The sequence below is a fragment of the Xiphophorus couchianus genome, chromosome 18 (genome assembly GCF_001444195.1).
Source record: "Xiphophorus couchianus chromosome 18, X_couchianus-1.0, whole genome shotgun sequence".
Taxonomy (NCBI): domain Eukaryota; kingdom Metazoa; phylum Chordata; class Actinopteri; order Cyprinodontiformes; family Poeciliidae; genus Xiphophorus; species Xiphophorus couchianus.
In genome coordinates this window covers 3557644-3573251 of record NC_040245.1, presented here as the reverse complement: position 1 = coordinate 3573251, position 15608 = coordinate 3557644, and the positions used below count along the sequence as shown (strand labels likewise).

Below are 15608 nucleotides of genomic sequence, written 5' to 3'. Positions count from 1 at the left end.
TGTACGGTCATATAATTGCTCTAATCGTAATGTTTTGAGTTTTAAAAAGCTCACCTGGTTGTTCAGGAAGGACTCCGCTTGTTTGACGTCTCGCAGGAACAGGTGAAAGATGTGAGCTTGGACCAGAACCTCCCTCCGGCTCTCCCACATCTCCAGGAGCTTGTTCCAGCCGACGTCGAGCTTCTGCAGCCACTGCTGCAGGGCGGCCTGCGGCAGGGGGGCGTCCTCCGACTCCAGCAGCTCGTTCATGGCCTGCAGACGCTCGTAGTCTTCCTCGTACCTGGATCCGGACCGGACGGCACGTTAGGTGAAACACGGCAGAAAGGAGACTTGTTAGAGCAGCCACCTACCGGCCGATCTCCTCTTTGAGAGCGGCGTGCTTGTTGATGAGTTTCTCCGCCTCCTCCAGATCGTTGGGCAGCTGGTCCGAGGCAGCGGCCGTTTGGGTCTGGACCAGCCAGGTGAGGAAGGAGTCCAGGTCCTGATGGGACATGACATGGGTCTCATTTCAAAGCTGCTGATGTTAGATGAATTTGTAGAGAGTTAGGCAAGAATTTAGATGCAGTGGTTGGTACATTTGTGCTACTAGTAGCAGTTTCTGCTACCTTTGAAAACATTTAGCGTACTTGGTTTCCTTTAACAAATTTTTCCAGATAAATTCTAAAGCAGTAATTTATTTGACTGTTTTGTAAACTTTCAGTTGAATAAAGCAGACAGCTTTTCAAACAATGCTAGCAGGACGAACCAGACTGATTACTAATATAAGACGCTAACAGTAGTTTAATTTGTCAACTCATTTTGTCTTAAAATAGTAAAACCTCTTGTACACAGTGTAAAATTGTTTCTTCTAAAATCAATAGCAGTGGTGGGCTCCTAGTAGAGGACCTAATTTTTCATTTAGCACTTTAGCATTTTTGCTAACTTTGAAAATATTTGGCGCTCTTATCTTCCCCTAATCTAATTAATTTTCTTAATAAATTCTAAAGCTCTGTTTAAGTTGTTGGTTATTTTATTTCTGTGTACCTGTATGAAGCTCTGCAGCCTGCTGGCCACCATCAGCGAGTCCTCACATCCCTGTAGCGTCCTTTTAAGCTCCTCCCACTCGACGTTGATGCCATCGAACGGCACCAGGATCTCCATGGTTCGGCTGGGATGAGCGGCGGCTAGAAACTCTGCTTCCTCCTGCATCAGCACGAAGGGAAAAGCTATGATCAGAAACTGTTTGATTTGGACCGTTATGATTCGTCTGTGGGCTTCCTGTACCTGTAGATGCAGCAGTTTGGGCTCCAGGACAGACAGCGCCCCCTCCATGGTGGAGAGGCGTCGCTGCAGAGCAAGGACGCCTCCCAGGTCGCTGCCCATGTACTGCGTGGCGTCGATGGCTTTCCTCTTGTCCTGGATCTGGGACTTGATCTCGGCGCACTCCAGGAGGTAATTCTGCAGGCGAAGCATCGAGTCGAGCTGATCCTTCTTCTGCTCCACCAGCTCAACGATGGTGTTCCACCTGCCGCACAAAACAAACAAAAACAGATGCAGAAATTCACTTAAATGGTCAATTTTACTTAAACATTGCTCTCTGCTATGCTGCAGCTAGTAAACCCTGTCATAAATGCCAATGCTAGTTAGCATAGGCATTGTGACGAAGGTTTTTTACAGTTTTAATGTAACAGTAAATTGTTTCTCCGACATTAGCAGATTTTACAGCGCGTTCATGAGCTTGATTGACAACGCTAAGGCCCGCCTCCTGTTTCTGATTGCTTTGGTGCATTTCTTCAGATGGTAATGGCAGCTCAGGAAAGAGGTGGAGAGGATTGATGTTTTCACAGATTATCTGTCTCATAACAAACTGACACAGCATAGTGACAGTTTATATATATATATATATATATATATAATTTTAAAAAATAAAATTACAGCTTTAAATCTTAAAAAAATATGATAATTTATATTTATTTATTATTTATATATTTATATTTTTGTTACTTATATGAATTATTGTCATTTCGGTCCTTGAATTACAAAATTTTCCACTTAAATTTACATTTTGGTTCATCTGATTATGTAATTTTTAAATTCGTAATAATTTGATCAGTAGACTTTTTACCAAATGCTTTTTTACTCTTACTTGAGTAATTTCTTGCTAGTTTTTACTTTTACTTCACTAAATATATGTTGAAGTAATGCTACTCTTACTTGAGTACAATTTTTGTGTACTCTGCTCACCTCTGCTTGTAAGTTAGTTTTTATCTTTTTTCAAGGGTACCAATATATTTTCAGACCAAAATTACTTGGTAATATTTTGTGTTTTTGACTTCAGTTGCTGCTTGAAGACTAATGAGGATTTAAGTGGAAAAGCTAACCCAAATATTATATATGTTTATTGATTAAAAAGTGAGGGATGTTGTATTTAACCGATGAACGCTTGACGAGGTGATAGTAAAATCAGATCTTTCGTGTTTGTTGATATTTGTGGACATGTGATGAGAGCTGAGCTCATCCTGAGGGAGGAAAGCAGCACAGATGGTCACCCTGAGACCGCGAGATGAGCCAAGGTCACAAGACTTTGCTGCTGCCAGACATTAAAGCAGTCAATGAACAAGTCAACACACACACACACACTGAATGGTAGTTTATAAGACACACAACTTAGTTAATTAAATAGATTTTAAGACATTTAAATCATTTAAGCCCTTTTACATAAGGAAGTCCTGAGTTGGAGCCTTTGCATTCGCGTTTCTGGTACAACCCATAAATCTGACGCACAGGCAACAATTTCACTAACAACAGCGATGGATAACAAAGCTGCTTCAATCGGCACACTGGCCGTTCATTTCTGCTTCTGATGGGACGCTGTGAAAGACTGTTGTGTTCAAGTTGTGCTAAAAGGAGTCCAAATTATGGCTATTTTAGATAGAAAAAAAGGACAAAATGTTCGCAAAAAATTCTGAAATTATTAGATTAATCTGTGAAATTTTCAAAAGAAATGAGGAAATTTCCCAGTTTGAAAACCCACAAATTTGCCAAAAAAAACAAAAAACCCTGAAATTTTTAAAATCTGAAATTTTCTAGAAAAGAACATGGAAAAGTCTGAGTGTGAAAATTTGCAAAATTGTAAAAAAAAAACAACAAACAAAAAAATCCCTCAGATATCGCCAGGGATTTTTTTTTTTTTACACATTTCTGAGTTTCAAAAGTAAAAAGAAAATTGAATTTTCAAAACGTAGAAATTTCTAAACTATTTATAGAAAATATTTGCCGTTAATCTCAAAATATCTGATTTTTTTTTTCTTGAGAAATTTCCTCGTCTTTTCTTGAAAATTTGTGAAATTTTTTTTGAGAAAATGTACTTCTCTTTTTTTTGTCCTAACATGCCGCTGTAGTTTTGTCTTTTTTCAAATGTACAAAAATATTTGCACTAGGAGCTAGAGAAAAAGTACTTGTTAAGGTTTTGTGTTTTTGCAGTGTGAATTCAAGGTTCAGGTCAAAAACGTCCGTTTAAAGTTTCACTTTCAGTTGCTGTTTTTACCATTTCTAGCAGCGCAAATTAATAATTCCAGGGCCAAGAATGAGATTCGAAGTTACAAAAGTACCTAGATTGACAATCCGTGTTGCGTCGTCTGCAATGTTTTTGTACCTGGAGTTGAGGTGATCCTGACAACCTCTGACCTCCGCTGAAGACGGATGACCTCCGTCCAGCAGCTGCTGAACGATCTCATTGACGTCCAGGATCCGTCCCATCAGGCTGTTCATCTCCTGGTCCAGACTTTCAAACCTAAATCGCAGAGAAGGGTGGATTTGGGAACAGAAAGCATTCTGTGTTTCTCTGTCGGGTCCTCGGAGTTCCCCCTCACCTGTGCGCCACCACCTCCACGTCCTCCAGCTTCTCCGGGATCTCCATCTTCTCCAGCCACTGCTCCTTCTCGTCGATCCAGAGCTCGCAGGCGTTCACCTCGCTGAACATGCGGTACACGGCGAGCGCGTCGTGGAGCCACTGCTGTCTGAGAACGGCGACCTCTGCGACCTCCATGTACAGCTGCTCCACCTCACCCAAACGCACCTGAACCTCCTGCAGACAGGTGAGTAAACAAAGTCACACCACATGCTTACAAAGATTAAAAATATATAGTTAAAGTTTCAGTTTATAACTTTTATAAATCACATTTCTTTTACGTTTGTTGAAATTGTCACCATGTCATGATAGAATAAGACAAAGCTCTTCTGCCTTCTCCCAGAGCTAATTGGAAACAACCAATCAGAGCCAGGGGGCGGGTCATAGCGCTGTCAATCACCCGCCATCTGGTGCTACAATGCAGCTAGGATAGCCTGTTGTGAATGCTAATTCTAGTTAGCATCCCCACCAATGACAGCAGGTAAATGGTTTTCCTGTAAATTGTTTCTCTGCCATTAGCACACTTAGAAACTCATACATTAGGGTTAGGATTAGGGTAATTCCTTAAGCGCCTCATGTTGCTAATTTGCATCAAACCTGGACACTGCAAATGAATCAATATGTAAGTAGAAGGTACATACTGCAGCTTTAACAGGTTTAGCCTCCATAACTCACCTCCTGCTCTCTGTACTGCAGAGACAGCACCACCATGTGTTTGCGCAGAGCAACTACATGTAACCTGTGTTTATCGATGGCCTCCGTCACGCCCTTGTGCTTCTTTAGCAGCGACTGAGTGGAGTATTCATCGTGGCCAAAGTCCTCGCTGGAGACCAGGCGGTAGGCGTCCTGCAGCCACGCCGCCACGTCGTCCGTCTCCGTGGAGAACTGGAAGAAGTTGAGCGCCTCCTGCAGGTGGCCGAGATGCTGCGCCGCCTGGTCCTCCAGCTTCTTCCACTCGTCTTTCACCTCCATGATGCGCTCCTGGATCCCCGCCGTGCCAAAGCTCTTTTCGCTCAGAATCTGTTTCCCCCGCTTTATGGTGTTCTGGAAAAATAGATTTTATTAGGAGGTGAAGAAAAAACACAAACAAACTGAGCAACACTGGTTGAAACGGACAAAAATTATCATAAATAATTTAACTTTAATTTAAATTAATTAGTTATATAGATTTTAATGCGTTGCATTCATATGCATTTTTTGTTTTTACATATAAAAGATCTGATCTGGAACCTTTTTTCAGTACAGCCGTGAATCTGATGCACATTCGAAAACAACAATGGAGGACAAAGCTGCTTCATATGGAAGCCTTTAACTGTCAGAAGTTAGAAATAAATTCAGGAGTAGTAACTCAATTTAACAAGGAAGTTCCTCCATATAACGACTAATTTCAAATCTCATTATGACAAAATTTTTTGTTAAATCAGAAAAACCTGCTAGTTACAAGATGCGAAACTCGTTAAAATGAGAAAATTTGACAAATTTACTATTTTTTTGTTAAAATGACAACTTTATTGTTATTACAAGATGTAAAGCTGGAAAGTGTGTTGCTATGGAGACACAAATTTTATTTCTCGGTATAACGACTAACTTATTGAATCGGGGGAAAAAATTCGCGAAATGCGAAGGAGAAAGTTTGCCGTTATAATGACAAAATTTATTGTTGCAATGAGCTTTTTACAGGTTTTTTATGAGATATAAATTTCATTCCGAGATTTTTTTTAATCCTGTGAAAACAAGAAAGTTTTCTTGTTAAAACAATATAACAAATGTTATTTTCTTTTGCCCGATTTTGTCACTTATTGTTACTGACATGAATTATTGTCATTTTGATGTAATTTTTAGTTATTAAATGATTTATAACTTCATCAGTTACTCAATACTTGAATAGACTTTTTATAAAAATACTTTTTTACTGTTATGAGCAATTTCTTGCTACTTTTTACTTTTGAGTAAAGTACTGATACTCTTACTTGAGTAATTCTTTGGGTATTCTGCCCTCATCTAATCTATATATCTACATCTCGTTGCTTGTACTTGTGACAGTGCAATGACAATAAAGTTTAAATCTATTCTATTCTATTCTATATTCAATCATTTAGCAGCAAAAAGAGTTTTTGAACTGAAAATGTTGCTTAGTTTGTTGATACGGTTTGGTTAAAATGTGGTTAATTGCTCATAGATCGGGACTTTGGAGTCCATTTTAAAGGTTGCAGGTTAAAAACACACCTGCAGCAGCGAGCGGTGCGCCAGCAGCTCCCCGGCCAGAGTCTTGTGTTTCTGTAGCAACCTCAACACGCTGCTCAGGTCCTTCCCGAAGCCTTGAGACGCCAGGATGGAGCTTTTCTCCCGTATCCAGGCCTCCGACTCCTCCAGCTCCTAACAGGGAGACCAAAACAACGGGTTAAAAACAAAAACAACCGGTCTGTTCTTGAAAAACTAGAGTTTGTAATTAAGAAAAGATAATGGGATTTCTGCACATTGGAGTAAAAATATAAACATATGCTGCCGTCTTGCTTTATTTTCAGACATTGTCTCCTGATTTGTCCCGAAAGAAGTCTGAAGCATTCCCATGACCCGACACACCTGGAAAAACGCCCACAGCTGCCTCGACTCCTCCAGCTCCGCGCGGCGTTTAGCGGCTTGCTGTTTCAGTTCCTCCACACAGGAAGAGACGTGGTTCACACGGTTACAGATCACCTGCGGGTCGCACGGCTGGTAGCCTGGGAGGCAAAAGCAATCGACTCACAAACCCGGAGTAAAACTGGTGAAAATTACGCACAATGTGTTCCAGAAAGCCATCTGAATTAATGCTAAGCTAATGCTGAGCTAGGCTGATATTAACTGACAATAAAAATTGAGGATTTTCTTTGTAGTTCATCAACAAAAAAATTTAAGAGAAATTGGTTGCAACCAATGCAATACTATTGTGGTTTTTCCACCAAAATGGTTCCAGTTCATTAAAAACAGAAAGTTCCCCGTTAAAACAGGAAATAAAGTTACGCTTTATTTCGTCTGGACGACATTTAAAAATCCCAAAAGGTGTGGCTCCGAAGACTAAAGTCAGAAATGTGAGAAAGAAGACAGAATTCTGGAAAAAAAATATATAATTTTATTTTAAATTTGGAATTCAGAGGGAAAAAAGAATTCTGCGATCAAGTTGGAATTCTGAAAAAAACTCAAATAAAAATGAATATTACCTAAAGAGAATTTGGAAAACTGACAGAAATAAAAAAGAATTCAGAATTCTTTTTCTCCGAATTCTGACTTTGATCTTATAATTCTGGGGAAAAAAATAAAAAATTATTTTTTTTACTTAGTCTCCCTAATCCTTTTCTGTAACTAATTAACTTTAGAGAACATTTAGTGTTTTTTTTTTTTTTTACTGTAAATAAAGTAGAAATTTCTGAGTTTTGGTCTCATTCAGATCAACATTTACCTCTGAGAGTTCGGCTCATTGTCTCACTGAGAACTATTATCTCTATAACGGATCAAAGAATCAGATTTTTGCCCTGCAGGTTGTCAGTGGGGCGTTTTGTACCCTCGATGGTGGTGAATTTGAGCGCCGCAGCATTGAGCGTCTCGACTCTCTCCGCCTGAATGGAAATGTCAGCTTCCTGCAGGCTGTGCTTCTGCAGCAGGTCGTCCACTTCCAGGAGATGCTTCCCGAAGTCCTTTGACAGCAGCAGAGCCTGGCAGCATGAAAAGAGAGATTCATTTATTCACATTTTAAACTAAACATTTTACAAGAAACATAAAAAGCATCAAACTCTGAGTCTCTCACGGAAAGTGATCAATTTTTTATTTTCTGAGTAAATTTCAAATAAAATCGTCACGTTAATATTTTTCCTGCTTTGCTAAGTTTTTGCAAAATCTGTTTTTTCTTCAGATATAAAACGAATCAATTTTATTTGTAGAGCACATTGCAGCAACAATGCAGTTCAAAGAGCCTTACATCATAAAAATAAAGAAATGCAGAACTAGACTAAATAACTTCTGAAAACTGACAAGCTGTCATAGACGCTTATGACAATTACGGAGCTAAGTTGGGGCCATAAAGTTTGTTCTAAAGAAAAGATTTTAAACTGGAAAAAAATGTGAATCTGAAAAGTAGTTTTGAACATCAGTCTCATTTTTTAAAAGTTTTGAATAAAGTTTATAGTCATGATTTAGCTCTGCACTATTCAGTTGTGCATGAACACTGTAAAAACACAAAATATTACCAAGTATTTTTGTCTACGTTTGAGTAGAAATATTTTAGCACACTTGAAATAATACAAAACTGACTTCTAAGGAACTTTTCAGCAAGAAATACAAGTTTTGTTTTCATAATATTAATGAAAAAGTTTTACTTCCACAGGCAGATTATTCCGTTTATAGCAAAACATTTTGCCCTTATAATAAATGAAATTATCTCCCAGTGGAAGTAGAAATTTTTCATCAATATTCTCATCCAGCCTTGTGCTCATTGTAGTTATATGGAAGAATATTGCTGTCACATAAAAAAATGCATGTTCGAACACTTATCACGTTGTTATTATTATATTGTGTAAATGTGATAATTTCATCCAGAAGGTGGCGGTAGAGCGCTTTTAATGCATGCATAATGCAGGCCAGAACAAGTTTCACATCTAATGTGTTCTTGTATTAGTTTTGACCTTGACGACCATTCTTATTAAAATGTAATTTTCCATACTGAGTTTTCTGAATATTTTGTACATCTGTTTGCAAATTTCAGAGAATTTAATTTGTATTTTTTTCTGTTTGATTATGTTTTACTTTTTAAGACCCAAAATGTATTTGTGAAAGGCGCTAAGCATTTTAAAATTTACTTCAGCTGTTAGAGGAGACCATAGATTACAAACTAATACTTTTGTTTAAAAATGTAATAAAATTTTAAAAAAATGTTTGCTACATTTGAGTATTTCTTGCCAGGATTTGTTGCAACATTGATTGTAAAAAATTATTCCACAATGTAAAATTATTTACCCGCTGGAAGAACGTTCATGATTTAAAGTTAAAATCTTTAAAAAATTTAAAATTTGAGTGAAACAAAGACATTTATTTTAAGGCTGCACCGATATGAAAATTTGGGCCAGTATCGATATCCGATGTTAATATTGCCGCTATGGCCGACATTATATTTAGTTCACCACAGTTTCGACAGATTTGGGAAAAAAACAACCAGAAAAGATAAAAATAAATATCGGTTGATTCTATCAGCCAGATAGATAAAACTGGTCCAGTTTTATCTATCGGACCAATACCGATATGTGAAAAAGTGAATCATGTCGGCCGATACCGATGTATCGTGGATCCCTAAAAAGCACCGCTAATAATAATAATAATGATGATGATGATGTCTGTTTCCTGCCTGTGTGTCCTCCATCCAGTCGATCATGTAGACCATGTCCTGAAAGGTTTTCTGCATAGCCAGGTTCTTCTCCAGCCGGGTCCGCCTGCCAGCCACCAGCTCCTTCAGCAGGCTCCACTGGCCCAGGATGTTCTCTTTGCAGGCCAGGATGCGCCGGATGTCGTAGTATCCCTCCTTCTCCATCTCCGAGGAGAGCTCCATCACCACGCCGATGCGCTCCTCGTACGAGGCGATGTCCGCCTCGATGGCCTCGTGCTTCTTCATCGCCGCCTCCACGGCCGGCAGATCGTAGCCGAAGTTATCCTGCGGGAGCAAAAACAAAAGTAATAATTAGGGTATTTTCACCATGTTATTCATTCATTTAGAAATGACACTAAATATTTAGTTTGTGGCCAAATATTTGGCTTCAACTAAATAATTAGCTTGCTAATTAAAGAAACATTTAGTTACCTAGCTACATATTTCGTTTGAGTCTAAATATTTAACTTGCTAAATAAGTATTTAACTCAAAGTTGGTAAAAAAAAACATTTAGAAAAAAATATTTTTTTCTAGATACTTAAAAAAAATCTAAATAAATAAGTATTTAACTCCAAACTAAATATTTAGTGTAAAAACAAAAAAATTATCTCTAAGCTACAAATTTAGTATAGAGCTAAACATCTGTCTTGTCAACTACATTTTCATTTTGTTGCTAAATTTTCGACTTCAAACTAAATCCTTACTAGCTAAAAATTTAGTTTGGAGCTAAATGTGGTTGTAAACTAAATGTTTTACTTGTTAATTTATAAAAGAATTAATAACATGATGAAAATATGACAAAATAAAACAAGCCTCATTTTTATTCTCTTGTGAAAAACTAAATAATCCAAATTATTGCTGCTAATTTATCTTTACAAACGGTTCCTCATAAAGTTAGCTGACAGATGCTTCTTTTGCTTTCAGGAGGTGAAGGATGCATGAAATTACAGGAAGTTCATTTTTCCTACCTGCGACACGAGTCTCTGGTTCTCGTTGAGCCAGGCTTGCCTCATGGTCGTCTTGTGATCGAAGCGTTGAGCTAGCAACTCCAGCTTCTCCTGACGAATCAGCTCCTTACGCAGAGCCACGCCCCTCTCATGCTCCGCCTTCTCCAAGCGCTCCCAGGCCTGCACGAAAAACGGCAAAAGACAACAAAGTTAAATAACTAGGAAAAAACTATGATGGCCTGTTATCCCACCGTAGATAAAAAAAAAAAAAAAGGAAATGTCCACCAAAAAACTCTTGGAAACTTAAATTTCTGAGAAACAAAAGTCAGAAATTTGCAAGAAAAAAAAATCTAATTTTGAGAATCATCTGAGAAATTTTCTAGAATAGACATGGAATTTTCAAAAAATGTCCGAAAGACGAAAATTTCCAGGTTCTCCTTGAATTTTTGACATTTCAAATTGTGACATTTCCAAGTTTTTTCAACAAATATCTTGAGATTGAACTCTGGATTTCTGAGAGTTTTTACAACAAATTTCTGACTTTTCAGAATAACAAATTCTAAAAGGTTTTCTACAAAAATTCAGAATCTAATTTTAAAATAGAATTTTCAAGCAAATTTTTGACATTCTGAAATTTCCAAGCTTTTCCTAGAAAATTTCTGAGATTTAACTCAGAATTTTTGAGTTTTGTAACTCAAAAATGTGTTCTAGAAAATTTCAGAGATTATTCTGAATGTTCTGTTTTTGTTTAGAGCAAATTGTGAAACTGAAAAAATGACCAATTTTTTTCCTGCAAATTTTTGACTTCCAAGATTTCTCTTAAAAATTAATGCCAAAATTCAAGAGTCTTTCCTAAAAAAAAGTTAAATTCTGAGTTTCTGGTGGAAACATACTCTTCCTTTTTTATTTTTCTGTCTACAGTGATAGCAGAAATATGACTGTATATATGCGTTTTCTTTCTAAAACAGAAACATGGAGTAATTTTAGGAAGAGGTGTAAACCTTGTTGATGTCTGAGATGAGCTTCCCGTCTTGAGGCACGTAGGGTTTCTGGTTATTGGCTCTGAGTTTGCTTTGGATGGTGAACAGAAGGACCTCAAGGTTTCCTTTCTCCTGAAACCTGGACAAAAATAAATAAATTTAACCTCTGTTATCCCCTCATTTGACAAGATTTCCCTGTTTGTTTGTTTTTTTAGCATTTTTTCACCACTTAAAGCAAAAAATAAAGTCACACTCAGGATCTTAACCAAGGAAACTCTTAATCTGGTTTGTTTCTGCACTTTTTGTGTTGAGAAATAGAGAAATGCTAACAATTAGCAACTAGCTGCTGTGGTAGTAGTTAACTGTAGAACCAGGGGAACAAAATGTGGTTTCATACTTGATGGGCTTCTCTATAGTGCAGTAGGTTGTGAAGGCCTGCAGCTGCTGCTGGACTCCAGTCAGTGAGTTGGCGAATTTCTGGTTGCTGATGATGGCGATGGTTTTCTCGATCCACTCCAGCAGGTCCGACGCCAGAGCGTCGTAGCGGTTGATGATCGTTTTTGTCTCGATGCAGTTGTCCAACACCTGAGAGAGAGAAATAAAAAATATATAAACAGTAAAAACAAAAACCCGACAAAATATGGACACATTTTCTACTCTCTTTGCTTTTTTTCCCCTCCGTATTTTAATGTGTGGAATCAGTAAAATAGTGTAGGAATCACAATAAATATATTTATATTACATATTAGAATTTAATAAATAACTTTTTGACTCATATTTTCCCACTGGTGTTTGCTAGACTAAAACTTAGAAAGAAAAGCAAAACAAAAACAGTTCAGAGAAAAACGGTGGCAAATATTAGAGAGCGAAAAATAATAATTACTAAATATAAAAAAACATTTTTAAAAATAAATACAAATAAATGCTTTTTATGCCCTAGGTGCTACTTTTACTTATTTTTTAACTTTGAAAGTTTCTGAATATTTTAACTAATTTTTTTCATTTACAAATAATTTTATGTTTTTATATAAACTTTTCCTGCTTCCCAATTTATTTCAATTTGATAAACAGCAGAAAAATATTTTTATGATATATATTTTTAAGATACTTATGATTGTTGTATAAACAAATTCAAGATCTGGAAAAGTGGGATGGAAAAAAATAAATGCTAATGATAGCCTTCATGCTAACATTAGCATGATAGCTAAAATAACCATTTTGCTAACTTGTTATTCATTAATTATGTTTATCATACTGTTTAGAGTAAGTCAATGTAAGTCAACATGCTAGTGATAGCTCACATGCTACCAACAGCATTTAAGCTAACCTTAGCATTTTGCCTAGCTTTAGCTTATACACTTAATTTTGGCTAACAGTGACTTACAGTGGACTGGTCACTGTGAGTGAACCTGCTCTTGATTACTCACATCCTACTGGTAGTGTCAACATGCTAGTCATTCTGTGTGCTAACAATAGCCCTCATGCTAATGACAGTCTACTGCTAAAATAAGCATTTTAGCTAATTTTTTATATATTAGCCATATTTAACATACTGAACGGAGTAAGTCAATACAAGTCCACATGCTAGTGATAGTATTGAAGCTAACCTTAGCATTGTTGCTAATTTTCATCATCAGATGATCATCATCTGGATTCCAACCAACTTTGGAAGGGCCCATTTAAATTTCTTCCAAAAATCTTCTAGTTAGTTACTCATGGCACTTTGTAAAATAAAATTTAAAAAATCAAAAACATTCCAACTTGAACTTTCTTGCATCGCCTCTGGCTTTGACAGCATTATATCTGTGATGTCGGTGAGTAAAAGGTGCATCTGTTACCTTGCCAACCCTCTTCCCCTCCACAATAAGAGCCTTCATCTTGGAGAAGTAATGGTAGTAGGAGACCACGTACGTAATGATGGACTTTTCATCTGGATTCTCCGTGTTCACATCTGGAGGAAAGAAAACAAAACAAAGCTCAGGCCAATGGAGGACCAACCCACCACTTTTCCTCACTTTCTTCTTCTACTATTTAATTTGAATTATCTCCTGTTGTATCAACTGCTAACGTTATTAGCCTTTTACTTTCATGAACATAGAAAATGTTCCTGGTTTAGTTCTCCAGATGGTCATGGAAGATGGTGGCTCATACTGAACCCAGGTTCTGGTTCTGGTTCTGCTGGCGGTTTCTTCCTGTTGAAGGGGAGTTTTTCCTCTCCACTGTTGCCACGTGCATGCTTTTTTCCTCAGAATTATAACTTTTTAATCAGAAATTTAGTCAGAATTCTGAGGAAAAAAGTCAAAACTCTAAAATTAAATTTTTTTATTTTTTTCAATTTAAAATTGTTTATTGTGTCTAGTTTTTAAACATTATTTTTGTGTTTTTTACAGATTACAGAGAACTTTTTTAAAATTACTATTTGTTCTTGTTTATGGTTGGGTGGTGTCTTTAAGTTTTTAGTTTCTGTTGAGAAACTTAATTTTGTTTCACTGTATGTCTAGTAGATATTGAAGAATTTGAATTCATTTGACATATTTAATTTGAATTTGAACGATGAATTGATAATAAAGTCAACTGACTTTGCTGCTGTGCATTGAATGCTCCCACAGGCAGCTGGATTTGGACTTTGGCTAATTTATTTCCACCATCAGCTGCGTCTTTATTTGGCTTGAAGTTTTTCCTGGTGGATAATGAAGTTAATTGTTAAAACGTTTGACAAAAAAAACAAACTATACTTAGTTTTGCATGTATTTGAGCTTTAAAACAACGCTGTATTTGTTGTACCGAACCAAAAGAGCAGCATTGAAACTAAGAATTTTCCATGAAACTGTATTTAATGCATATTCCTCACCCTCCGGGTCCAGGAGTTTGGTGAGACCCAGGTGGTGCTCGGCGACGTTGAAGGCTTGCTGCAGGTTGTGCGTCGCATTGGAGCGCGTCAGCTTGTGGAACTCTATCAGGTCCGGTCTGCCAGGCGGAAACACACACACTCTCATGGAAAAAATTTATTTTAGCGCACCGGAAACTAACATCTGTGTCACATCTGTGGTGAAAACCCGACCCAGGCTGAGCAGCTGCTACCTGTGTCTGTGTATGAGGGCGTTGAAGGCCAGGCCGTCTCTCCAGCAGGTGGTGAAGTTCTGAATGTTTACCTCTGGGTACCTGCAGCAGAAATGAAAGATTTGTCAAATCAAAAGGTTCGCCACGGAAAAGGAGACTAGATTTAAAAGTAAAGTTGTGAAATCTTTGTTTAAAGGTGACTTATTGGGCTTAGTTGAACAGGTTAGATTGATATTAATTAAATTATTGTGCACAAAATTATTCTTAGGTAATGAGATTTTATTCTGCTCAGTTCTGCCTATTTTGAGCTTCGTTAGGGCCTCTGTCACTTTAAATCCAAACACCTGCTCCTGACTAAAATTATACAACCGTACATCTTTGAAAAGCATTAGTAGTGTCTCCTGCACAACCAACAAGAATCCAGTCATTTCTGAATGATAAGTCAACAACAAAACATTATTGAACTGCACAAAGCAGTAAAACCAGCTCACCAAATGTGCTGGAATTCAGCTTGGGTTGCTAGGTAACGGGCCTGGGGTTTGCTAGGTAACGGTGATTCCGGAAGGTTTTTGAAACAGCTCATTTTACAGACACCAAAAAACAGTTTGGTGGGGGTTTTAAGCAATTGGGCTGTTTTTAGAAGCAGTTGTACGGAAGACAATTAGGGCCACTGGAAAAAAAAGAAATTCTGACTTTTTTAACAGAATTATGACTTGATTTCAGAAAATTGAAGTCAGAATTCTGAGAAACAAAATAAAGAAACGAGAAGAAAGTCAGAATTTTGGGGAAAAAAGTCAGAATTCTGAGGGGGAACAAGTCAAAATTCAGAGAAAAAAATAATTGTGAAAGAAAAGGTAGATCTGAGAAAAAAAAGTCTATTTTTCAGTGGCACTAATTTTCTTCCGTACAGTTGAGACCCAAATGTCTGTTATTAAACCTGCAGGATGTGAGTCTTGGGTAATGGGTCCCCTTTAAATCTTAAGCCGATCTGGGTCCTGATGCTGCTCACCCTGCGGTCTTCATCTGGCACCACAGCAGCAGCGCGTCCTTGGCGGAGCGGGTCTCTCTGTTGTCCGCTGTGTTTATTTTGATCACCTGGATCTGAGCAGGAACACAACAAGGCACAAGATCAGAGTTTTTCTGACACATTCTCCACCAATAATCAGTCATAAAGTCTGAATAGTTTGCTTACATGATCTTAAATCACTAACAACTGCTGAGTAATGTGTTTTTTAACCAGTTTGTGAAGCTTTTCCGATTTTAGGGTTAGAGCCTAAAGGTTTGATTGTTAAAAACAAGAAATATGTACATAAAACTTAATAATAACAAACACAGCTCAGAT

The 15608-nt window shown here is 37.5% G+C and overlaps 1 protein-coding gene across 6 annotated transcripts in view; it reads right to left on the bottom strand.

Moving 5' to 3' along the window:
- sptbn4b (spectrin, beta, non-erythrocytic 4b) overlaps positions 1-15608 on the bottom strand; it is a 79400-nt gene that overhangs the window by 43967 nt on the left and 19825 nt on the right. For all 6 annotated transcript variants that reach the window (XR_003593187.1, XR_003593188.1, XM_027999388.1 and 3 more), the window contains exons 5-22: positions 15276-15367; positions 14288-14368; positions 14058-14173; positions 13045-13157; positions 11604-11791; positions 11228-11345; positions 10248-10406; positions 9261-9563; positions 7428-7578; positions 6473-6609; positions 6116-6265; positions 4565-4933; positions 3852-4066; positions 3635-3772; positions 1264-1504; positions 1024-1182; positions 351-481; positions 55-280 (exon numbers count right to left, since the gene is read on the bottom strand). Coding sequence is in view for 4 of the 6 variants with exons in the window: in XM_027999388.1 (XP_027855189.1) it covers positions 55-280; positions 351-481; positions 1024-1182; positions 1264-1504; positions 3635-3772; positions 3852-4066; positions 4565-4933; positions 6116-6265; positions 6473-6609; positions 7428-7578; positions 9261-9563; positions 10248-10406; positions 11228-11345; positions 11604-11791; positions 13045-13157; positions 14058-14173; positions 14288-14368; positions 15276-15367 (3087 nt within the window). In the remaining 2 variants the exon portion in view is untranslated. The remainder of the gene's footprint in view (positions 1-54; positions 281-350; positions 482-1023; positions 1183-1263; positions 1505-3634; positions 3773-3851; positions 4067-4564; positions 4934-6115; positions 6266-6472; positions 6610-7427; positions 7579-9260; positions 9564-10247; positions 10407-11227; positions 11346-11603; positions 11792-13044; positions 13158-14057; positions 14174-14287; positions 14369-15275; positions 15368-15608) is intronic.